The sequence below is a fragment of the Echinops telfairi genome, unplaced genomic scaffold (genome assembly GCF_000313985.2).
Source record: "Echinops telfairi isolate 266 unplaced genomic scaffold, ASM31398v2 ScPeMD7_57;HRSCAF=196, whole genome shotgun sequence".
NCBI classification, from domain to species: Eukaryota; Metazoa; Chordata; class Mammalia; order Afrosoricida; family Tenrecidae; genus Echinops; species Echinops telfairi.
This window is the reverse complement of record NW_022103955.1, coordinates 3,261,915-3,282,669: the sequence shown is the minus strand read 5'-3', so window position 1 is coordinate 3,282,669 and position 20,755 is coordinate 3,261,915. Positions and strand designations below refer to the sequence as shown.

The window sequence follows — 20,755 nt, the reverse complement described above, 5'->3', positions numbered from 1 at the left end:
GAGGAGACGAGCCAGTCAGGGTGCAGTGTAGCAAGGATGAAACATACAACTTTCCTCTAGTTCCTAACTGCTTCATACACACACACGCACGCACGCACTATCATGATCCCATTTGTACCTCACAAATCTGGGTAGACCTGAGGATGTACACTGGTACAGATAAGAACTGGAAACATAGGGAATCCAGGACAGATGATCCTTTCAAGCCCAGTGGTGATAGTGGTGATACCAGCAGGGTAGAGGGAAGGTGGGATAGAATGGAGGACCAATTACAAGGATCTACATATAACCTGCTCCCTGGGGGATGGGCAACAGAAAAGTCAGTGAAGGGAGACATCAGACAGTGTAAGATATGACAAAATAATAATTTATAAATTATGAAGGGCCCATGAGGGAGGGGGAAGCGGGTAGGGAGAGGGGAAAAAGAGGAGCTGATACCAAGGGCTTAAGTGGAGAGCTAATGGTTTGAGAATGATTAGGACAACGAATGTACAAATGTGCTTTACACAATTGATGTATGGATGGATTGTGATAAGAGTTGTATGAGCCCCCAATAAAATTGATTTAAATAAATAAGTAAAATTAAAAGGTCTATGTCCATTCAATATTCCAATTTATAGTCATCAGAAATCTACTCTGTAAATTACTTCCTGAACAGATTTTTTTAAATGTGCTTTCCTCATAATCAGTGAACATAAATGAAATAATCAATGGAGGTGTTAATTTATTTCAAAATGCAGTTCATCTACATTTGCTGTTGATTTATAATTTACTGCAAAGTACAAAATCATAGTGTCTGGTAAACAAAGCATTATACCAGTTACATTTTTGCTTGCTCTATATAAATTAGAATCTACCCAAACTTGATTTAAACAAATAGGAATTACTTTTTATTACAAAACAAGGAGCTAATGGTAAAACGAGGCTGATGCACTTGCCAAATCAAGCTATATCAACCTGAACTTACCTTGAAATTTTTCTTTTCATATATCCACCCTGAATGCACACACTCATCCTTAGAATTACTAATTGGTGAGAAAGCATAAAGTATTATGATTATAGTTATGATATAACTAGTATATTATCATTTCTACACATTATAAATTAATACCATATAGTTACTATATTGTAGTTAATAGTTGGTTTGGAAGTATCAAATATTATATTATGGCTTACATTTGGGAACATAAGCCACTGATTACTTTTGGTATAAAGCTGTAGTTCTAGAATAATGCTTAGGAGAATTCCTCCAATTTTTCCTTAAAGATCTGACCTTTTGTCTGTTCATTCTTGTCAGAGTTTAGTGAACTTTGGAATATCCTTCTTCCACCACTTGTCTGTCAACTGCTGTACTGTACGACTTGCATGTTGCTCTGCTGCTGGAATCTAGCAACAGCATTTGCACAGACCAGCAAGTTCTCCTAAGATCCACAGGTCTCGGCAGAGCTTTCATAAAACATACAAAGACGAGACCATGAAGAAGGAATATGCTGGCAATTTTGAGTGATTAGCTACTCAAAGATTGGCACATTGTTGGATATACTGAAAACCGTATGATACAGTTCTCAGATATAGTCCTGAAGATGAGCCCCGAGGGTGGGAAGGCAACTCAAAATGCACCCGAGGAAGAGCTGCCTTCTCAAAGTAGAGTTGACCCTAATGCAGTGGTTCGAGTTAAGCCTTTAAGACCTTCATTTCTTTTTTTGGGGGGGTGGGGGTGGGGTGGGCATATATTCTTTTTTAAAAAATTGTTTTATTGGGGGCTCGTACAATTCTTATCACAACCCATCCATCCATCCATTGTATTAAGCACATATGTACATTTGTTGCCCTCATCATTCTCAAAGCATTTGCCTTCCACTTTAGCCCTTAATATCAGTTGCTTATATTCCCCCTCCCTTCCCTCCTCCCCCTCCCTCATGAACCCTTCATAGTTCATAACTTGCGATCGTTTTGTCATAAGTTACCCTGTCCGTCGTCTCCCCCCACCCTCTTCTCTGCTGTCCCTCTCCCAGGGAGGAGGCTATACTTATATTTATATCATTTCTTGATGGGGTACAACTAAAAATGAGAGGAAGCATCCACAAACATTAATCTGAGCATGGAATGTAGGAAGATTAGAAGTAAAAAATGAAATATAACACGAAAAGATCAATATCCTCGTAAACTGAAACGGACTGCTTTGGCCACTTCAATCTGTAATCGTGGTTTACTCCTCCAGAAATGAAAAATGTAAGAGGAGTGGTATTCAAATGTATGCAGCAACCACTAACCCTAGTGATACAGAAATTGAAGAATTCTACCAATTTCATTCTGAAATTGATAAAACAGGCAATTAGAATGCCCTTATTATTGTCAATTGAAATGCAAAACCTTGGAAACAAATAGGAAGGAACAATAGTTGGAAAACGTGACCTTAGTGGTAGAAACGAAGCTTGGGAATCACATAATAGAATTTTGCAAGACCATTGACTTCTTCATTTTAGTAATACAAAAGGTGACTATCCATGTGTACTTCTCCAGATATAATGTACAAAAGTAAAATACACTACATCTGTGGGAAGAGACAATCAAGACACTCATATCAGCAGCTAACACCAGACCGGGACCAACTGTTTAGCAGACCATCAACTGCTTATATATAAGTTCAGATTGAAAGTAAAGAAACTTGAAATAAATCCACAAGAGCAAAACATGACCTAGAATATATCCCAACTGAATTTTGAAAATAGCTCAAGAATAGATTTGGCTCATGGGAGAGAAGAGTAGGGATTCCAGGACACTTCAAGAAACAGTCGATTGAACAGAACAAGGAAATACTGTATGGTTTGAAATCTGGAAATGTGTCCATAAGGGTTTTATTCTCTCCTCATACTTATTCATTCACTGTGCTGAGAAAATCATAAGAGCATCTGGACTTAATGAAGATGTGTTTGGGACTGGAAGGAGGTTGCACTATGTCGAATGACCCCACCTTGCTTGCTGAGAGAAAGCAAGACTTGAAGCACTTGCTGATGAAGATCAAGGACTACAGTTTTCAGCACCAATTGCAATTCAATGTAAAGAAAACCAAAATCCTCACAATTGTTTATAGGAACCATCATGATAAACAAACAAAAGATTGGTGATGTCGAGGATTCCATATGCATGGATCCACCACCTGGGCTCATGCAAGCAGCAGTCAAGAGATCAGACACCATATTGCACAGGACAAACCTGATGCAAACGACCTCCTCCTGAAAGTGTTGAGGAGCCAGGGTGTTCTGAGGATCAAGGTTCGCCTAGCCCAAGCCATGGTATTGTCCATTGTCTCATATGCATATGAAAGTTGGATATTGCGTTGGGAAGACTGAAGAAGAATCTAGGCATTTGAATTATAGTGCGGGTGTAGCACCTTGAAAGTACCATGGACTTCCAGTAAAACAAACAGGTCTGTCTTTGAAGAAGTCCACCTATATTACTCTTTGGAAGTAAAGATGGGGCTTCATCTCAAGTATGTTTGGCGTTTGTCTTGAGAGACCAGACCCTGGAGAAAAACATTATGTTTAGCAAAATGGAAGGACAGTGAAAAAGAGGAAGATCCTCAATGAGATGGATGGACACCGTGGCTGCAGTAACGGGCTCAAACATAGCAATTGTGAGGATGGGGCAGCTTTTCTTTCTGCTGTGCACAGTGTCATTATGAGTAGTAGTTGACTAAAGACACCTAACAAAAGCAACATCTTTCTCCAGTTCCAGATATTTTATTATTTTTTTTCTCTCCACTTGTATAACCTTCCCTTCTAAATGGTTGCTACTTTTTTAGGTTGCCATATCTCCTAAACTTTCTTTTAATCTTAGTATGTTTGCTGTGTATCTAAACTTTTTCAACTTGACTTTCCAGAGTTGTAATTTTTCTTTTTTCTTTTTAAAATTATTTTATTGGGGGCTTGTACAACTCTTATCACAATCCATACACACATCCATTGTGTCAAGCACATATGTACATCTGTTGCCCTCATCATTCCCAAAACATTTGCCCTCCACTTCAGCCCCTAACATCAGCTGCTCATTCTCCCCCTCCCACCCTTCTCCCCCCTCCCCCATGAACCCCCCATAATTCATAAACCATTATTGTTTTGTCATAAGTTACACTGTCCGACGTCTCCCCCCACCCCGTCTTTGCTGTCCATCCCCCAGGGAGGAAGCCATATGTAGACTTTTACAGTCAGTTCCGCCCCTCCATCCCACACTCCCTCCACCCTCCAGGCATCGCCATTATCACCACTGGTCCTGCAGGACTCATTTGTCCTGGATTCCCTGTGTTTCCAGTTGCTATCTGTACCACTGTACATCCTCTGGTCTAGCCAGATTTGTAGGGTAGAATTGGGATCATGGTAGTGGGGGGAAGGAAGCATTTAAGAACTAGAGGAAAGTTATATGTTTCATTGTGCTACCCTGCACTCTGATTGGCTCATCTCCCCCCTACAACGCTTCAGTAAGGGGGTGTCCAGTTGCCTACCGATGGGCTTTGAGTCTCCACTCTGCATTCACCCACCTTTACAATGATATGATTTTTTGTTCTTTGATGCTTCATACTCGATCCCTTTGACAGCTCGTGGTCACACAGGCTGGTGTGCTTCTTCCAATGTGGGCTTTGTTGCTTCTGAACTAGTTGGCTGCTTGTTTATCTTCAAGCCTTTAAGTCCCCAGATGCTACATCTTTGATAACCGGCCACCATCAGCTTTCTTCACCATATTTGCTTATGCACACATTTGTCTTCAGTGATCATATTAGGAAGGTGGGCACCCACTGATATGATTTTTAGTTCTTTGATGTCTGATAACTGGTCCCTTTTTCACCTCGTGGTCAGATAGGCTGGTGTGCTTCTTCCTTGTGGGGTTTGATGCTTCTCAGCTAGATGGCCGCTTGTTTATCTTCAAGCCTTTAAAAACCCAGACCTATATCTTTTGATAGCCGGGCACCATTAGCTCTCTTCATCACACTTGCTATGCACACGTTTGTCTTCAGTGATTGTGTCAGTAAAGTGGGCACTCCCTGATATGATTTTTAGTTCTTTGATGCCTGATAACTGGTCCCTTCTGTACCTCGTGGTCAGACAGACTAGTGTACTTCTTCCATGTGGGCTTTGATGCTTCTCAACTAGATGGCCGCTTGTTTGTCTTCAAGCCTTTAAGGCCCCAGACGCTATATCTTTTGGTAGCCAGGAACCATCAGCTTTCTTCGCCACAGTTGCTTATGTTCACCTTTTTCTTCAGCAATCGTATAGGATAAGTGTGCATCTTGGAATGCCAATTTAATAGAACAACGTGTTCTTGTATTGAGTAAGTGCTTGAGTGGAGGCCCACTGTCCATCTGCTGTCTTAATACTAAACCTATAAATATATGCATGTAGATCTGTTTCCTCACACTCTTATATAAATATATTTACATATGTACATTCTAGTCTTAAAACCTCTATAAATACCCTTTTTCACCTAGTTCTTTCCTCTATTTCCCTTTACTTTCCTCTTGTCCCACTATCATGCTCAACCTTCCTTTGGGTTGCAGTGATTTCTCTTGGTTACATTGCCCTTGCTGAATCCGTACCAGGCCTCTCACACCCTCCTTGCCACTAAATTTGGATCACTTGTTGCTCCTCTGTCCCTGGGTTGGTCAGCACCACCTCCTTACCCCGACCTCCCCCTGTCCCGTGTCCCCCTGGAACTGTTGGTCCCATTGTTTTCTCCTCCAGACTGTTCATCCAGTCGATCTTATCTAGATAGAGATAACAATATGCATCAAAAACCAAGCCATCACAAGATAGGCGATCAGTGAGAACACAGCGATGGCAACAAAAAAGGAAACCAAATTACCCATAGAGGAATAAATTAATTAAAAGAAAAAATTTTTAAACAGAAAGAAAAACCTGTAAATAGATCAAGGTCTGATTTTTTTAATCTCTAGGCATGTCCTTCAGTCAGGTCTGATGGGGTACCATGCTCTGGCCCCAGAGTCTGTCCTTTGTACTCCCTCGGGGGCTCCCTGCTCTGCTCCCATGCTCGCAAGGGATGGCGTGTCTCGTGGTGGGGTCAGCCATATTGTCCACTCTGTCCACTGGCTGTTCAGAGTGGGGATGTCATGGTCTAGGCCTGGTGAGTCAGGATGTGCTCCACTCTCTCTGCCTCCCCCTAAGTGCTCCCATTTGCTCTGATCAGACATGCCCCTCTCCCTGAGCTGCAGCTTCAGTGCCATCTTCTCAAATAAATTCTTCTGGGGGGAGGGGCAGTTGCCCACAGTGCTGGTATGGGGGCGGAGCCCTCAGGCCCCTCCAAGTAGTAATTTTTCTTGATCATTTATTCTATGCTTGATTCATAGTAGCAATTGCCCTTACATCTCTCCAAAGATCTGAATTAAAGTATTTTTAAGTATAAAAACATTTTAAGATTTTTTATAGAGGTGTAACTTACAAATAATAACTACATACATGTAAATTATATTTCAGTTAGTTTTGACAAATGTTCTCACTCATGAAAGCCTAATCATTCAGAGTAGAGACATTTTCGCACCCCAGGAATTTCTCTGATACCCTTCCCAACTGGTTCCAGGTGACCTGCCAAGATAACTCCTGGTATCATTCCCAGGAGCTTGGGTTAGTTTCATTTTTATATGAAATAATTAAATGTAGTGTTTTCTTTTGTATCTCGCTTCTTCTGCCCAAAATAGAAAATTTGAAGTTCACCAATTTGTTGCATGTATCAGAATTCTATTTTATTACTAAATAATAGTCCATTGTATAAATATTACGATTTGTGTCAGTCAGGGTTGACTAGAGAAACATATTCATAGACACTCATTTAAATATATCATTATATAAGTGAAAAAAAATATTCTATACCTCTGTGAACACCTATACCTTAAGCCTATAATCCTATGAATATTTTCCCCCACCTAGCGGCCCCATGTTGGGCATCCAATTTCTATACTGCCCACTTACATGAAGTGCTCTGAGGAGACGATCATGTTCTTTGATGTGAAGAATCTTTATCCCAGTTGGAACCTTGTGAGTCCACATCCATAAACAAAGGCAAATCAGGACAGGCATCCATAAAGTCAGCAACAATATACACCAGTTCACAGGCTCAAAAATCTCCTCTTCATCTGGTCGGGTCCTGTTCAACTCAATGTGGGCTGCCTCACTTAGCCTCACTAGGGTGCCCATTGGTCACCTCACCTTTAGACCATGGGCACTCTCACAAATTCTAAACAATCCTAGCCCCCTTGTGCTAGGTCATGAACTTCAGACCAGTCAACCTGCTCTCATCTTCTCCTCTAGTCCTGTAAATTTTAAACTAGGTCCACTAGTGTCAGTGGCCAGACTTAACCCATCTAGCTATTGCTGTTTTTCTCCCACTTCCACTCAACAAGTGGATCCAGGTGGTCACCAGCCTGCCCACAGGTTCCCTTTAACTTTCAGTCCTAGAAAGGAGTTTTCTTTATGGTTCCAGATTTTTTTTCAGCTTCTGACAAAAACCACTAGTTCAAAATTTTAAAAATCCAAAGAGTTCCTTTTTTACCTTCAGTCTGGGAACAGGCCCCTAGGCATGTCTCTTGAGATGCAAATGTATTAAGTACTCCAAAGCACTGGGTGGGGCTTATCTTTCAGAGCCTTCTTTGAAGGCATATCTTTTTTTTTTTTTTTTAAACTTTAAAAATATTTATTAGTATGAATCAGTGGGCATTAAACCAAAAGTAATAGATACAATTGGGCATCGTTGAGAACATACCTTTCTCATCAAATACAGAAAAAAAAGCATAGCTTTACGATCTACCTGTTTTCAGCAGTGCGTTCTGTATGTGTGAACTGGGACCAGCCCAGATAGAGCCCTTTGAGACACACAGGAAAATGAGCAGTTGATATCACATGATACTGAAGCTGTATCATTGAATTTTGTTTAAATAAGGATAGTTAAAATAGTAAACTAGATACCTCTGAATACAAATCAGAGCCCCTTCATTTATAAGTTAGCTAGTTAGCTCATTATTCAACTTGCAACAAGTAAACACTGCAGAGCACGGATAGATTCCACTAACAGCTCAGTGTCCGCCACCACATGGCAAGATTCTTGACCTTGGTGGAAAACCTCAGCCATCCACAGCTCCTTCAGAAAATTCTGGGTTTGCTGGGACACAGTCCCCAATTGTTGGCTAACGGTTAGTTTTAGGTCTTGGTCCTTGTATAGTTTGCAAGCTAATGTCACACCAGCATTCTAACGTACCATTTCTGACTATAAAATGACTACAGACCTACATAAAATGGTTGCCTGTCTATGCCAATCTTAGGGCTTTCATTGGAAAACCACTCACTCCTGGGAGAGTCCACACTTTCAGTTTACAACAGATAGATGTGCCAGACCCCGCCAGTGAAGTGAGTAGCATATAAAGTATCATCTTTACATGTACACATACCACACATGAAAAGAAACAGGCAGAAAGCAGCAAGTAAACACAGTGGGAAAGACAGCACACCACGTGTAATTGTTTGACATTTTAGAATAACCATGATTTCCGAGTGTTCATATACAGTCTAGTTCAATGATTAGATTAGTCAGAAAGTCTATAAAACTCCAAAGCCTAAATAAAGGCATGTGACAAAGCCTCATTGCTGGACAAAGCCAGAGGACTTGTCTTCAGGTAAAAACTCTTGTGGCTGCCAGGGCCCATGTGCTATTGCCTTTCCCCTGGGTGTCTGAAGGTATATAAAACATCTATATGAAGACATATATATATATGTCTTCAGACTGATTTGAATCGGTAAGGCAACATGGAACAGGAGGAGTGGCTTCACACCCTCAGGTGCTTCTGAAATTAAACCATGGGCTCATGAGGTTGGCACGTGCTTGAGAGTAACCATTTTATGGAAGACACTGGCCTCTGCGAAACTAAGCCAAAAGCTCTGAAGCTACTGGGAGTGACGGCCCACTTTTCTAGGGGCCCTGAACTACTGTTTAAAATTAAAACCAAGTTCTCAAAAAAACAAAAATAAAAACGACCCCTTGCCAAACAAACGAAAACACCAAGTTCTTGAGAAACAAAGCGAGTTTCTTAGAACTGGATAATTAAAGGTTCAAAAATGAGCCATGGTATCATCTGGAGAATTCCGTTTTTAATGTATGTATGTATGTTTGTATTTAATCTTGGAAGAGCCGCGGCTACTGCTTGTTCTGCAAGCAGGAGGATGCTAGCTAGTAAGGCGAAGGACACAGGGAAACACAGTCTGTGCGGAGACCCTATCAAGATGCCCACATTCTCCGTGCTGACACTGCTGAGCTACGTGTCTGAGAGATCCCAGAGGCACTCTTCAATCCCACACGCACGTTTCAGCCTTCACTGTCTGAACGTTCACAAGTTAAGGGTACACTGAAGACGAAACCGATAGCAGCGTAGGGAGTAGAAAAGCATAGCTCTGAACTTTCTGTAGCAGTGCGACTCGATGTCTCTCCCCACAGAAGGCACGGTGGGCGCAGTCACAATGTGTTCTGGAACAGGGGCTCACGTTGAGTTGCTGAAGTTTCTAAGTCTTTACATGACAGGTTTCAATAAACACTGGTTGGCCCCTGAGTGGTCACAGCACTTGGCATCATGCTTCACAATCAACTATTCATTTCTAGGTGTTTGTTCTACAACATTACTAGCCCCAACAAAAGCCATTGTTGGGAACTGAAGAATCACCTCTCAGTATAAACCCTGATAGAAAATTAACTGCTTCTTGATCCTAAATGTTTATGAAAGTTAGGTTGGTAATAAGATTTGATTTTGGAGTGGAAACAGTTTTTCTTCCTTTTCTTATGCTTCCTTCATTTACTGCCTGTGAATTCACACATCGTTAATTAACTGTTTGAATAAGAACCAAAAAAGTTTCAATCACACACTGTTTTTCATAACAGGATTGGACTATTAAGAGGATTTGCCCTAATAACTTCCTTCCCAAATGTAGAAACTTTTAAATGCTCTGATTTTGTATTATTTGGGGTCTAGATTCTTAAGATTCTGATACTGGCTGGCCATCTCAACCTAAAAGCAATTACTATGGAAAGTTTTCGCTATGATTTAGATTCAAGTATCTTCTAGTTTAGGGATAAGGAACACCCAGCTTGTGAAATCATCAATACCAGCTACCCTCACATGCCTCACCGAGGAGAAGCAGTCCTAGCCATCACACGAGGGATGCGTTAAATGATTTGCCCAAATACAGCAGCTTAATTTTTAAGCTGACAATTTTGTATGCCCATGAATGATGTTATCAATATGCAAATGGCCCTTCACAGAATAAAGGCTTCCCATCACTTTTCTAATTCGTTAACTTGTTTCCCCCGGTATGACACTGTAACAGTGTCTGCATTAAACTCTCTAGTTGAGTAGGGATTTATGATGGCGGTCCTCATTTATGTTAGGTGGTTTCTCAAATACCACTCATGTAACAGCTGTAACATAGAAACTACTTCAATGACTCTCAAATGTGACCTTCCAATGCCCACATGATATGCGAGCTTTTAGTCAGATTTAGTGTGCTTGTAGTTAACCAAACCAAGAAAAATGCTTCTCCTTTAAACATTTGAGATGTAGACAACACTTCAAATACTACCCACCCCCCCTGCCCAATTTTTTAATAGTCAGGTTTGAAACTTGAGCGATGGTCCAATTACACTTCTCTGATTTCTTTCTAAAAATTGCTAAGTTCCAAAGCCAGCTAAAAATTTACCTTATACAGTGAACTCTCGTTTATCGCGGTTAATCGGTTCTAGACCCTACCGTGATAAATGAAATTCGATGGCAGTGAGTTTGCATTTTGCTTCTATTGCTGTGTTTGTGCCTTTTCCGTTGAGTAGGTCTAATTCCATAAAGGCCACTCTGATCTTGTGTCCTCAAAAGTGAGTGGATTATGTGTGAGCTTGAAGTGCTTAGAAGGTATAGATAGCTTAGCACACGGACTCCCCAAACGCTAGTCAAATAGCGAGATGAAGAAATCTGCCTTGTTTGCTTCCAGACAAAGCTGGCTTATGGTGTCTTTTGAGACCTCGTACTCGCCCTCTCTTCATCGCCTATGTTTACAGGAGAAACCACCTCAATCCCATTTGCTTTGGTCAAAAACCTCAAGGCACAGAGAAACACCAGAAATTAGTGTGATCAAATACGATTATTATTAATCGACAGGGTTTGACTCAGCCTGAAAGTGTGCACAGGGAGCACTGAAGAGGGAACAATGAAAGCAGGTTAAATGCGTGGGATTTGGGGAGGACGGATTCTCAAGGATACTGTCACTCTCCCCAAGAGCCCAACGCTTACTAGACGATTGTTTGACATGAAGGGGTCTTTAGGAAAATAATTCCTTAAGAGTTCAAAGTTCAAAAGGACTCCTAAGGATAAACGGCCTGGGTAAGTTACCTCAACTTTATGACCCCCAAAATCTTTATTAAAATGATTTCTCATCTTTCATTTAGAAGTTTCCATCAGTTGATGTGCGATGAAATTATTTGCTAATTTGCAATGCTTTTTAAAAATCTGTTCCTTCAACTATGTATTTTCTCTTATTTTAGTCCTTTCGAACAAGAAGACCAGTAAATGATTGCCATTCCTCTTGACCTAAATATCTTGTATTAGTTCCTTTCCATTCATTTTCCCCTCAAATTAGTATTGCTCATTCATATTATAAAGGAAAGAATTCTGTCTACAGAACATTTCTAAAAAGGAGTTTAGCAGAATGTAGAATACTTTTTTAAAGATGAAACACTGTGTGGTTTGTAAAGTATCATACATTCAATTTTACATTAAGGACCCTTCAGTAAAGAAATAATAATCTTGATTTTAGTAGAACCATATTAAAGATGTGTGTATATGAGAAGACACAAATGTTACAAAGTATGTTCCTGGATAAGAATGGTGCTTCTATTTCTCCATTTAGCCAGATGATACATCTGTCAACGGCATTGCCCTGTCCGACGGGTCCCAGGATGAAGAGGGGAGCTTGGCAGAACCCCAGGGTGGCTCCATGGTAAGTTGTCACGGGGCAACTGAAAGTGGAAGGAGGGAGGAAGAAACTGTTTCTGAGATGGACAAGAATAACTTGAAAATAGTGTCATAACTACAATTGAAGGGAAACTGTTGTTGCCAATAGATCCTACACTTTTGCCACAAGTAGGAAGAAGACTTAACCTCGATTAGCAGGACTTTTACTTTATGCACAACTTGTCTCTCCCCGCCCCCCCTCACTGGAAATCCCCACTTGGTGTCTCCACCTATTAAACCCCGCCATTCAAGTCCTCTCTCCGTAGGTGGTACGATGGAGCTCAGACACGTAACAGGAGGTGGTATTTTCCTGACTTCCGGCGAATGGAAGGCAGCAGACAGCACCTCAGACACTGAAGGAGGTAGAACACACTCGTGCTCCGTGGTGGCAGTTGTTTTTCAACCTCAGTCCCGTCTGAGAAACAGGGAGCTGTGCATAGCACACTCTCAGGGTATCATTGGTCAGTGAGGTTGCCTTTACTGTTAGGTTTTCAGTCTTTGGGTAATGAGGTTGTTTAGTTTGATTGCATAGTGAGCATGCAAGAAACAGAAATCATATTTGAGCAACTGCCACTTTTATGAATAGTGCTTCGGTTGATGGTACAAATAGGCTGAAGATTGTGCTCAATTTCTGTCCTGCTGGCTATAAAGCCAGCTTTTATTTGCCCGTTGAAAGCAGTGCCCTGGGATACAAATGAATGAGACTATCTCAAGTTTAAAGATTATCTCAGAACCACCACACTGTTAACAAACACGAAGCACATCACTCATAAACCCTGGTAACACCCTGAAATAAGACACAAATGTGCCACAGATCTGACACTGCTGTGTTGTAAGGTCCTCACACTTACACCCTTTACTTTCTTATCTCAGCTGGTGGCAGCCACATGCCTTGAGTTCAGCATCAGTGCTGCCTACCCTCTCCCTCATTCATGCCCTACTACTCAAGCTTAAAGACTATCATGCTAGTGCTTATTTTAACATTTTATTTTTATTTTTATTACAAACATTAATTTAAAAGAGAAACGCCTCTTCTTAGGTCTATATTTCTGACTTTAGCTGTGGACACTCCCTTCAGCTGCGGATGGCCTCCATCTGAAAGGCAGTGCTGCACGAAGCCTGCAGTGGTCAGTAGGACGGCTCCTAACTTGGCTCACCGACCTTTTTTGTATGCCTATCTAAGTCATCTTGTACAAGTCAATTAACAACTACAAGCAACTGAAAAAGTTCTTGCTGTATCAGAACTTAAATTCTAATTTTCAGAAAGCTATACAAATAATAGTGTAACCCCAAATCCATGTGCAGGGTACCCACTTGGATTAAGTCTCCATTGAATTCCTTCTGACCATTAATCAGGATGGGAACAGTGTTGCCCTCAGGCACACCGGATTGAAAAGCGGATTACTTCCGCCTCCCTGACCAGTCCTGAGAGAGGCAGTCTCCTTTAGGGGCTTGCCTTGATGTGTCCTCAGTGGAGACTGCCGTACCGGGGTAGCATAGTCATGTGTGCCTGTAATGCCTTGCCTTGGTATACTGCCTTGGTCAAAAGGCCCTGAACCAATTTTGTAAGCTCTTCGGTCTAACACAGTATACATGTCCCAATCATTTTTCCATTCCCACTTCTGAAGGCCCACCTGTAACTGATCAGTCACCAATCATGAATTTGTGAGTTTCCTATAAAATACCACATAGTGGTCCATGTCCACATGATCACAATGAAATTTTCTGGAATTTCCATTTTTCTCAAAGCTATCCATAATTTGTTATAATCTACACGGTTACATGCCTTTGCATACTCAATGAAACACAAGTAAACATATTTCTAATATTCCTTACTTTCAGCCAAGATCCATCTGACATTTGTCAGATGGAACAAAGCAGTCCTTGGTTCCATGTCCTCTTTTGAATCTGGTCTGAACCTCTGGTAGCTCTCTGTCTATGTATTGCTGCAAACGTTGTTGGATGATCTTCAGCAAAATGTACTTGCACGTGACATCAATGTATTGTTCTCTACACTGAACATTCTGTTGGGTCACCTTTCTGTGGAATGGATACGAATACCCTATCTACCAGTCAGTTGGCCAAGAAGCTGTCTTCAAAACTTCTTGGCATAAGCCAGTAAGCGCTTCGGTGCTTCGTCAGCTTGTTGACAGTTTTCAAGCCCTGGTTGTGTTGTGGTTACCTGTTGGGCTGTGATCTGCATGGTCAGCAGTTGAAAACCACCTGGAGTTCCGCGGAAGAAAGACTGGGCTTTCTACTCCTGTAAACAGTTGCAGCCTCGAACATCCCTTGGTCACTATGCGTCAGTATTGACTCTGGCAGTACGTTTGGGGTTGCTTTGCTTTAATGCCTTCAGTATACCGTCGACGTCTTCTCTCATTACCATTGGTTTTTGATCACAGGATATCAAGATATATCCTAAAATAATTGAATGTCAACTAGGTCTTTTTGGTATGATGATTATGTATTCCTTCCATCTTCTTTTGATGTACTTCCTGCATGGTTCTGTATATTGCCCATAGGATCTTTCAGTATTGTATTTCAAAGCTTGAATTGTTTCTTGAGTTCTTTCAGTTTAAGATATTCTGAGTGTTTTCTTCCTTTTGGATTTTCTAATTCTAGGTTTTTGCACATTGTCTTTTCATAATTTACTTTATCTTCTGGGGCTGCCTTTTCAAATTTTCTATTCCGTTTCTTGACTTCGTCATTTCTTCCATTCGCCGTAGCTAATCTATGATTAAGAGCAAGTTCAGAGTCTCTTCTGGCCTTCACTTTGATCGTGTCCTTCTTTCCTGTCCTTCTATGGTCTTTTGACTTCTTCATTTATGATGTTTTTGATGTCATCTCACAGTTCATGAGGTCTCCTTGTCATTAGTGTTTAATGAGTCAAATTTGTTCCTGAGATTGCCTCAAAATTCAGGTGGACTATACCCAAGATTATATTTTGGTTCTCATGGACTTGTTTTAATATTTTTCAACTTGAACCTGAACTTACATGTACAATAATATTGAGACCAGCTCTTATCTTACATCACAATGGGTTCAAGAGGGGTGTGATCTGCAGTGAGAAAACTTATATGCAAAAGAGACAGACAAAATGTAGGGCATGGGTCTGGTAAAGCATAAATGCTCCAGAGCCCAAAGCTTTATTAGGGGAAGGCTTATAGGGTCTGTGTTAGGTACATAACCTGTTGTCATTTTTGAGATTTAAGAGTGAAGAGGTGGAGGTTAGCCTGTCAATCAGGTTGCAGTTTATGACCTCTTTTGGAGGCGCTATGGAGATAAATAGCTCACTCCCTGGGAGATATCACTGCTGATGAGACAGGTGAAGCTACGCTAATGCCCTGGAGCTGAAGGAGCCACATGGAGACCCCTGCCACTTAAACCACCAATGGATCCACAAGACTTTCAACCCACTGGCCTATGATCTTCCTGCATTTGGAGTCATTGCATGTGTTTCATGAATCTGAAGAGGAATTTATAGATTGGTATCAGCCATATGGGCTAGGTGACCATCTGGATCCACTTGTTGAGAGGAAGTGAGAGAAAAGCAGCAGTAGAGAGATGGGTTGAGTCTGGCCACTGACACCAGTGGACATGGTTTATAGGAACTAGAGGAGAAGATGAGAGCAGGTTGACTGGTCTGAAGTTCATAACCTAGCACAAGGGGGCTAGGGTTGTTGAGAATTTGTGATGGGGCAATGTTCTAGAGGCAAGGCAACCAATGGGAACCCTGGTGAGGCTAAGTGAGGCAGCCCACATTAAGTTGACCAGAACTTGACCAGATGAAGAGATTTTGCATATTGCTGCAGATGTTATGGGTGGCCTGTCCTGATTTCACCTTGCTTCTGGTTGTGGACTCAAAAGATTCCAACTGGAATGAAGATTTTTTAACGTCAAAGAATATGATTGTTTCCTCAGAGCACTAGGGTGATGTAAGTGGGCAGTATAGAAATTGGATACCCATTATTGGGCAGATAAAGGCATGAAGTGGCTGGCTTACAAACTTTCATGGATGGGGGGATATGTTCATAGGATTATGGTGTAGGTGTTAAATAATTATAATTGTTAGGCATAGAATATTTTTGTTTTGTTCACTCATAGAATGTTATGTTTAAATAAGGGTGGCATATACTGAATTATATGCATTTGAGTTTTATCCTGTTAGGTACAGATATGATTTTATTATTGTTTGAAAATTATTTATGTGTGAAATTGACAAAGGGTGGAGTGTGGTAGTTACCTAATCTGTTGTCAGCTTGAGACTTAAGAGTGAAGGGTGGAGTTTAGCCTGACAGTCGGGTTGCAGCTTGATGACCTCATTTTGAGGTGCTAAGGAGATAAATAGCTCACTGGAGGAGGGACACATGCTCACTCCCTGCGAGGCATGCTTGCTGACAAGACACATGGAGCTATACTAGAGCTCTCGAACTGAAGAAGCCACGTGGAGACCCCTGCTAGCCCTGAGATGCCTCTACCACCACTGGATCCACCAGACTTTCCACCCACTGGCCTGTGATCTCCCTGCATATGTTTCGTGAGTCTGAAGAGGAATTTATAGATTGGTTTCAGCCTTATGGGCTAATATCAGACTTATAGACTTTATCTGGACTGGGTTAGGATGTTTTCTCAATTTCAATTGCTCTTGTATACAAACATCTTTCCTATACACATATGTCTATGAATTTCTATGAATTTGTTTCTCTGGTCCACTCAGACTAACACACAATCTTTAAGTCATGTAGCCAACATGGTCATGCCAGGATTACACAAAAGGCAGTTTGCAATTCTTGAGGCTTGCAAAGAAACATTAGCTCATTAATCTAGGCTGTTCAAAGACAAAGGGGAGGATGAGGCTTTGGGAAAATGACAAACCTGATGAGGTTGCAGGTGGCTGCTTTCTGCATCCTCTGCCAGGCACAGAGGCCAAGTCAATGGAGATGCTGAGTCAATCTACTTGGAAGTGTAAACAATAGTGGCTTATAGGGTCAGATACTGTCACGACCAGGAAGATGTCCAAATTCACAGCATGGAAAAGGCCACTCCACTACGCAGTGAGGAAAACAAACATTGTTGTACAGTTGGAGCTGGAACTAAACATTACAGAATTGTCATTGGTTTGAAAGACCATCCAGAACTGTCAAAGACTGGAAATAGAAAATGGAGATTTTGCAGGGATAGGTGGATAGTATGTATCTAGGACTACATGATTAGTTAAGCCAGAAGCAAGCCGAATCACTGTCATCGACTTGATTCATAGCAACTCTCCGTAGGGCCTGAGGCTGTAAACCGGACAGGTGCAGACAGGCTCTTTTTGCCTTATAGAAGTGCTAGTGGTTTTGAATTTGGCAGTTAACAATCTAACGCTTACCTCACCAATTGCTTGTATTGTTGGCTAAGGGCAAGGAATCGTCAGTGTATGTGTTCTTTTTGTTTGTTTGTTTATTACACAGGGTGATCACAGGACAACGGTATTCAGGTTTCTCTGATAATCTGCTATAAAAATGGTTTTTCAGTTATGTCGTTTTGGCAGTCCATTGTAAATCTGCCTACACCATTGTTCACTGAGATTATTTGGGTATAAACTGCCACATCTTGTGTCTACTTGACCAAACCGGAAAGACCCGTTTGGAATAGATTGTGTGTGGATTCTTCAGTTTATTACCAGAAGGCCACAGGACAATGGCAGGCTAAGGGTTTTGAGTGACTGTTATAAAAACGCTTTCTCAATCCTGTCTCTCTCTCAGGGTTCATTGTATAGATTTATTGATCTTGCTATGCATGAAGACCCTTCAGACATAAATGGTCACATCTTGCATCTGCCGGATGATACTAGAATGACCCCCTGGAAATAGATTGTGATATGTTGTACCTGCCAGACCTCAGAGAAAAATAACTCCTTTAGGGTACATGCTTAGGTCAACATCCAGGTTAGGTAGCACATCATTTAGAAAAGGCAGTTTGTAAAATTCTACATGGATTCTAGATTCATGACCAGATTTTAAAATTGAAGACTCCATTTTTAGACTGCTCTTTTTACACATACAGAAAAAAAAAAGGACCAAAAAGACTCACCATGGAGTCCAACGCTGACTCCTAGTGACCTCCTGTGGGTTTCTTAGTCTAACTCTTTCCGGGAGCAGAAAGCCCAGTCTTTCTCCTGCAGAGCTGCTGGTGGTTTTGAACTGCTGACTCTGCAGATTGCACCCCACCGTATAACCACTGCACGACCAGGAGCCTCTGTTTTTCAGTTATCAGACAGCAGCACTCAGGGTAATTTTCATGATATGAAAGTAATCTAAGATGCTAATATAAATAATTTTCACAGAAAAATAAAGATGACAGTACTAATGAGTTATAATCTAGGCATTAAAATTATCCCTCGGCCCCATATTCTACTTTCCAATTAGCACTAGTTATAACATGGACAGCAGAGAATGTCTTGGGGGAAGATACTGCCTTTGATTTGCCACTAGTGGGAAATTCTGTGAATGGAAACATTAGGAGAAATGGCACAGTGGTTTTACAAACAAGTCAGTTGGTTATAATGGGAGTTGCCTTTGTTTAAAATAGATTGAAACAGCCAATAAAAGGATAAAATTATACTACTCTTAAAATTATAGTTGATGGGTGGGTGAATCCTAAAAAATTATATAAACTAGACATGTAGCTTTTCATTCCACCGCCTCTTCTGAAGTCAAGGTCGATACAGACTGATTCTTCTCTTTCAACTTAAACCTGGTCATTCCCATGCTTGAATAAGTGAGTGGTTTTAGTTTTTTTCAGTCCCTATAATTAGTCTCAACTCTACCCAGCTTTCAAAGCCTTCCATAATTTTGGATGGCATTCTCGATCAATCTCTCAGATTTTCTAATACCTTGCTGTGTTAGTCTGGGTAGACTAGAGAAACAAATCCATAGACATTCATATGTGTATAAGAAAAAGGTTTATATACAGGAGCAATTGAACATTGAGAAAACATTCCAGCCCAGTCCAGATCAAGTCCATAAGTCCAATATTAGTCCATATGTCCAATACCAATGTATGAAGTCCTCTTCAGACTCATGAAATAAATGCAATGATGCCGAATGCAGGAAGACCACAGGCCAGTGGGTTGGACATCTTGCAGATCCAGTGGTGGTGTAAGCATCTCAGTGCTGACCGGACTTTCTACGTGGCTTCTCCGACTCCAAAGGTCTGGCTCCATCAGCCTCTCCATGTGTCTGCTCTATAGGGATGTCTTGCAGGGAGTGAGTCTTGAGTCTTGTCAGTAGAGAGTGTCCAAGGGAGTGAGCAGAGAGAGCTAGTGTCTTCCTCCTCCAAGGAGTAAATACAGGAGTTCCCAGAAACCTCAGGAGAAGGCCATGCCCACACAGAGGCCTCGTTGGCTGTCTCCCGATTAGACTAGACTCCACCCCTACACTCTTAATCTTCTCAATTTGACAAACGGTTATATAACTACCACACTTGACTCAATTCAAGGCAAACTAGTCATTCCCTGGGGTAATTGAAGTGCGTCAGGTATTTTCATTTTGGTAATTCCTACTTTCCTTTCTGGCTCATATATTGGTCTTTTCGCTGTCCAACTCTTCACCCTTTATAGAGTTCCAGCTCTCGCTCAACTACTTCAATGAGAACTTTCCTGCCCATAGCACTCGCAGTTTGTCATTTAGCAGTGGGTTCTTGTTCATTCTGTTCTCAACGACTGTATCAGGAGCGCAAGAGAAGGGATTTTGACTTAAGTTTCTGCTTCCCCAAGAAAGTCCCAGCATAACTTACGTTACAGTACAGGTGAAGAAGGTGACATTTAGTAGGGTAAGCATTGGACACCATCAGCCTCTAGCCCTCACTGAGTGGTGCATCTCTCGATTTTAAGAACAGTCTTCTTTTCATTAGTTGAGCCTTTTTAGTCTCATAAAGCATTTCTTTGTTGGAAAACTTAGGGAAAGCACTGAACAGTCATCACCACTGTTGAAAACCTTCCCCCTGCGTGCAGACTCGCTGTGGTGGTCATTCTAGAATCACTGCCATTTGCGCGCGAGGGAATGCAGAGGACCCTTGACCCTGGGCTCTCTTCTCTGGTCTCCTCTCTCCAGGAACAGAAACTGGCTGTGCATATTAACATCTTGTTTATACAACTAGAAGTGTCAGTGCTATTAAGATAAAATGGGTGATTAAAAAAAAAAAAAGCAAAATACCAGAGGCTCAGTTTAGAGATCTCCTGCAATCTGTAGCACATGGTAGCAAATCGTCCATGAAACAGGTGTTGCACGTTGCTGTTGAATAACTATGAGAAGAACATAAATACCAGCCTCTGGGGGAAAAAAACTTCGAGTCTCAAACCCAAACCAGATTTGTGTGTGTGTGTGTGAACAGCACATAAAAGATTCTTGAAGAATAACGAATATTCACCCTCACACAGATTTAAGATAGTCCCACACATTGACAGCTCTGGTAAGATTTTCATATGAATTCACTAGTACCATCCATACCTGAGCTGTTCAGGGCTCTCCAAAGATGGCGATCCAACGTCAGCTAATACCTGCCAGAATTCTGTGCCGTGCTTCTGCAGCACCTCATTGGAGAAGAGAGCAACCCCAACACCACACTTGCCGCCACCGAGTCAATGCTGATTCATAGCGACCCCTGTGGGTTTCCTAGACTATAGCTGTTGACAGGAGCCCAACGGCCAGTCTCTCTCCTGCTGTA

At 41.4% G+C, this 20,755-nt stretch overlaps 1 protein-coding gene across 1 annotated transcript in view; it reads left to right on the top strand.

Annotated features, from left to right (window-relative positions):
• The window catches only part of ARHGAP28 (Rho GTPase activating protein 28), a gene marked incomplete at its 5' end in the record, with an annotated part of 217,089 nt that overhangs the window by 143,473 nt on the left and 52,861 nt on the right, over positions 1-20,755 (top strand). Inside the window, one exon of the mRNA XM_045290822.1 lies at positions 11,943-12,032. Coding sequence (XP_045146757.1) covers positions 11,943-12,032 — 90 coding nt within the window. The remainder of the gene's footprint in view (positions 1-11,942; positions 12,033-20,755) is intronic.